The 3,343-nt window shown below is 47.2% G+C and overlaps 1 protein-coding gene across 1 annotated transcript in view; it reads right to left on the bottom strand.

Annotated features, from left to right (window-relative positions):
- The window catches only part of LOC118755308, a 1,300-nt gene extending 122 nt beyond the window's left edge, over nt 1–1,178 (bottom strand). Inside the window, exon 1 of the mRNA XM_036490157.1 lies at nt 7–1,178. Within this exon, the coding sequence (XP_036346050.1) occupies nt 7–775 (769 nt within the window). The 5' untranslated portion in view covers nt 776–1,178. The remainder of the gene's footprint in view (nt 1–6) is intronic.
- Between the last annotated feature and the right edge of the window lie 2,165 nt (nt 1,179–3,343).

Raw genomic sequence — 3,343 nt, 5'->3', positions numbered from 1 at the left:
TCGGGCACATTTTGTGAAGAACTGTCTTGACGGACCTTACCAGGCGTTCCCATGAACCGCCCATGTGAGGTGCGCCCGGTGGATTGACTCTCCACTTTATGCCATCGAACTTTTTTTGAAGCGCCGCAAAGCTGACATTTTTAAGCTCTTCGCGGATTAATTTAGCTGTGGCTTTAAAATTCGTCCCGTTATCCGAAAATATTTCCTTCGGCGTACCTCTTCTAGCGATGAAATTTCGCAGGCACATAACGCACGAGTTGGTGTCAAGGCTGAAGGCAACCTCCAAATGGACGGCACGTAGCGTGAGGCAGGTGAATATGACACCCCACCGCTTTTCCCTGTGTCTACCAACGGTGACCATAATTGGTCCGAAATAGTCGACCCCTGTAAAGGTGAACGGTCGCTCGTGGCTAGCCAGCCTTGATGCAGGTAAACGTGCCATCTGTGGAAAATCGGGCTGCACGTTGTCGATTTTGCACCTTTGACAGCTTTTACGCACTGTTTTATACAGCACACGCAGTTTTGGTATGTAGAACTTTGATCGAATCAAATTCACAGCAGTTTCGGGCGATGTGTGATGAAGCATCTCATGGCAACCTTTTACAATCAAAAATGTCACGTAATGGCGTTTAGGAAGAATTATAGCGTCGGTGCGGCTATTTAAGCTATTCGCTCTGCCCTGCATTCGCAAAACTCCGTCCTTATCCAAGTAGACGTTAAGTGCTATTAACGAGCTTTTTCGCTCGACTGGATGCCCTCTGCTTAAAAGACACATCTCGGATTGGTATGTTGATTTTTGCGCCTGTTTATAAAGCGCTAATTTGGCCCTTTGTAGATGAACATACGCCAGGTGAGTCGGTTCGGGCGCTTTACACCGGCGCGCATTTACCTTTGCCAGATATAGAATCCATAGGACAACAGCTCGCTATAGCCTTCGCCAGTCTGAGTAATATTCAACAAACATGTTGACGCACGGTGTTGGATGCATATGTAATACGCATTTTCTCGTTTCAGACTGATTTGTTGGTCCAAGATCTGCACAGATGGACCATTCCTCTACGCATTGTTGAAGAAAAGACGGACCACAGAGCCACATTTGGCTATCAATTTTTTTGTGAATTTTTGTGGACAGGTCCGCTGCATTGGATTTTGAAGGTACCCACCGCCATTGGCCGGCATCTGTAGTTTCGAGCAGTTCTCCAATACGATGCATTTTCAGCCATCGCAGAACTGTTTTCGAATCTGACCAATAAAAACAGCTGCGTGTAGTTAAATTGCGGGTGCCCTTGACCTTCTGTGTAAGTCTAGCACCGATCACGGCGGCCTGGAGTTCGAGCCTGGGTATAGATAACGGCTTGAGTGGTGCGACCTTCGACTTGGCCGCGACGAGTGAAACTGTAACGTCATCACCACACTGAACGCGTAGGTAACAAGCGGCGGCATACGCGGCTTCACTGGCGTCTACAAATGTATGGATTTGTATATTTGATGCGTCTTGGAGTAGACGAGAATAACATCGGGATATTTCAATACTCGAAATGTGTAGCAGTACTGTTTTCCACTGATGCCACGCCGGATGAAGTTTCGGTGGCAGTTCATCATCCCAGCCGCAGCCCAGTTGCCACACTCGTTGCAGCAGAATTTTAAGGCTGATCGTATACGGTGCTAAAAGGCCCAGGGGATCAAATATGGACATCAGTACCTGAAGAGTTTCCCGCTTAGTCGGTATGACATCATCGCGAAGAACATCTCTTTTTAGTCTTGCAAATCTGAAAGTGTACTTAAAAACATCTTTGTTGGGGTCCCAATACATACCAAGAACTTTTTCTGAATCGCCGAGTGTGACAGGCGCTTGAATTTCATCACACGTAAGTTGATGGGATCTCACGACCTCAGCCGAGTTGGAGGCCCAGTTTCGTATAGCAAAGCCACCAGCTGCATGAATGGTGCGAACCTCGTCAGCTAACGCCCGAACTTCATCTTCGTTATCCATTGAGTCGATAAAGTCGTCGACATAGTGTGCTTCTTTTATGGCTTCGCACGCCCGTGGATACTTATGCTCGAACGATTCAGCATTCGTATTGCGCACGTAGTGTGCTATACAAGGGGCACACCGAATACCAAACGTCATCGCCTGCATGACGAAAATTGTTGGGTCATCCTCTTCGCTGTTTGGCCACCACAAAAATCGCTGTACGTGCATATCGTCCTTTCTGATGTTAATTCGGTGAAACATCTCAGCGATGTCACCGCATATAGCCACTTTGCCCACTCGAAAAGCCATTAGAACGTCGATGAGCGGTTTCAGTAGGTCGGGACCGGTCATCAGAAAATCATTGAGAGAGTGTCCGTTTGCCTTTGCGGCAGCATCCCACACCAGGCGCGCCTTTTTAGGCTTATTTGGGTTTAATGCTACGAAGTTTGGCAGATACCACACGCGACCATTTTCAGCAAATAACTCTGCTTCGGATACCTCTCTGGCGTAGCCCTTAGATAGTAAATTGCCGATTCGCTCGTCAACAGTTCCTCTGAGCACCGCATCGCTTTGCATTTTAGCTTTTAAAGCCTTTGCACGTTTCAATGCCGCTGGATAACTATTTGGCATACTCACTTGATCACTTTTCCACAATAGACCGACTTCATATTTATCACCGACCTTTTGGCACGTATTTTTCAAACTGTCGATAGATTTGGCCTCTTCGCTGGACGTCATGTTTCTTGGTGCGACAGTTTCTAGATCAAAACTGTTTTTCACTGCCTCGTGCATCTCTTCCCAGTCGCATGAACAGTTGTGTACGTTGGCAAATGCCCTTTCAGACTTCCCGCTGGCACCCTGTATTGACCAGCCCAAAATGCATCTGGTTGCAATTGGTTCACGCCATTTCCCTTCTCGCAATTTCCGAGGAACTGCCAGTTTCCAATTATTGATACCAATGAGTATAACCAGACTTGCATTCGTGTACGAAGATATCGGTACGCCCAGCAAGTGGTTGTACCTTTGTTTTAAGATGCTGATATTGACCGTTTGCCGCGGGAGGGACAGGTTGGCGACGGTGTGCACGTCATTGAGCCAAAACTACTGCCGACTGCTGATATTTGCATCGATCCGCGAACTGATTTTTTCTCGGTCCTCGTAGTTTCGTTGGTCCAGCGCAGGCAAAGCGGATCTGGTGTGCCCTTAAGATTTAATTCATTGAATATCCGTTGGTCAATTAGCGTGACCGATGAACCTTCGTCCAAAAAGGCATATACTTCTATGTTTTTCTCACCATTATACAGCTTAACTGGTACGATGAGAAACAGTTGTGAGCTTTCCTCGGCTTGTGATTGGTGGGCGCTTACC

This window comes from Rhagoletis pomonella, unplaced genomic scaffold (genome assembly GCF_013731165.1).
Source record: "Rhagoletis pomonella isolate Grant_MI unplaced genomic scaffold, Rhpom_1.0 Rhpom_scaffold_00002, whole genome shotgun sequence".
Classification (NCBI taxonomy): Eukaryota; Metazoa; Arthropoda; class Insecta; order Diptera; family Tephritidae; genus Rhagoletis; species Rhagoletis pomonella.
Note: the sequence above shows the minus strand (reverse complement) of the source record. Positions and strands in the feature narration are given on the sequence as shown.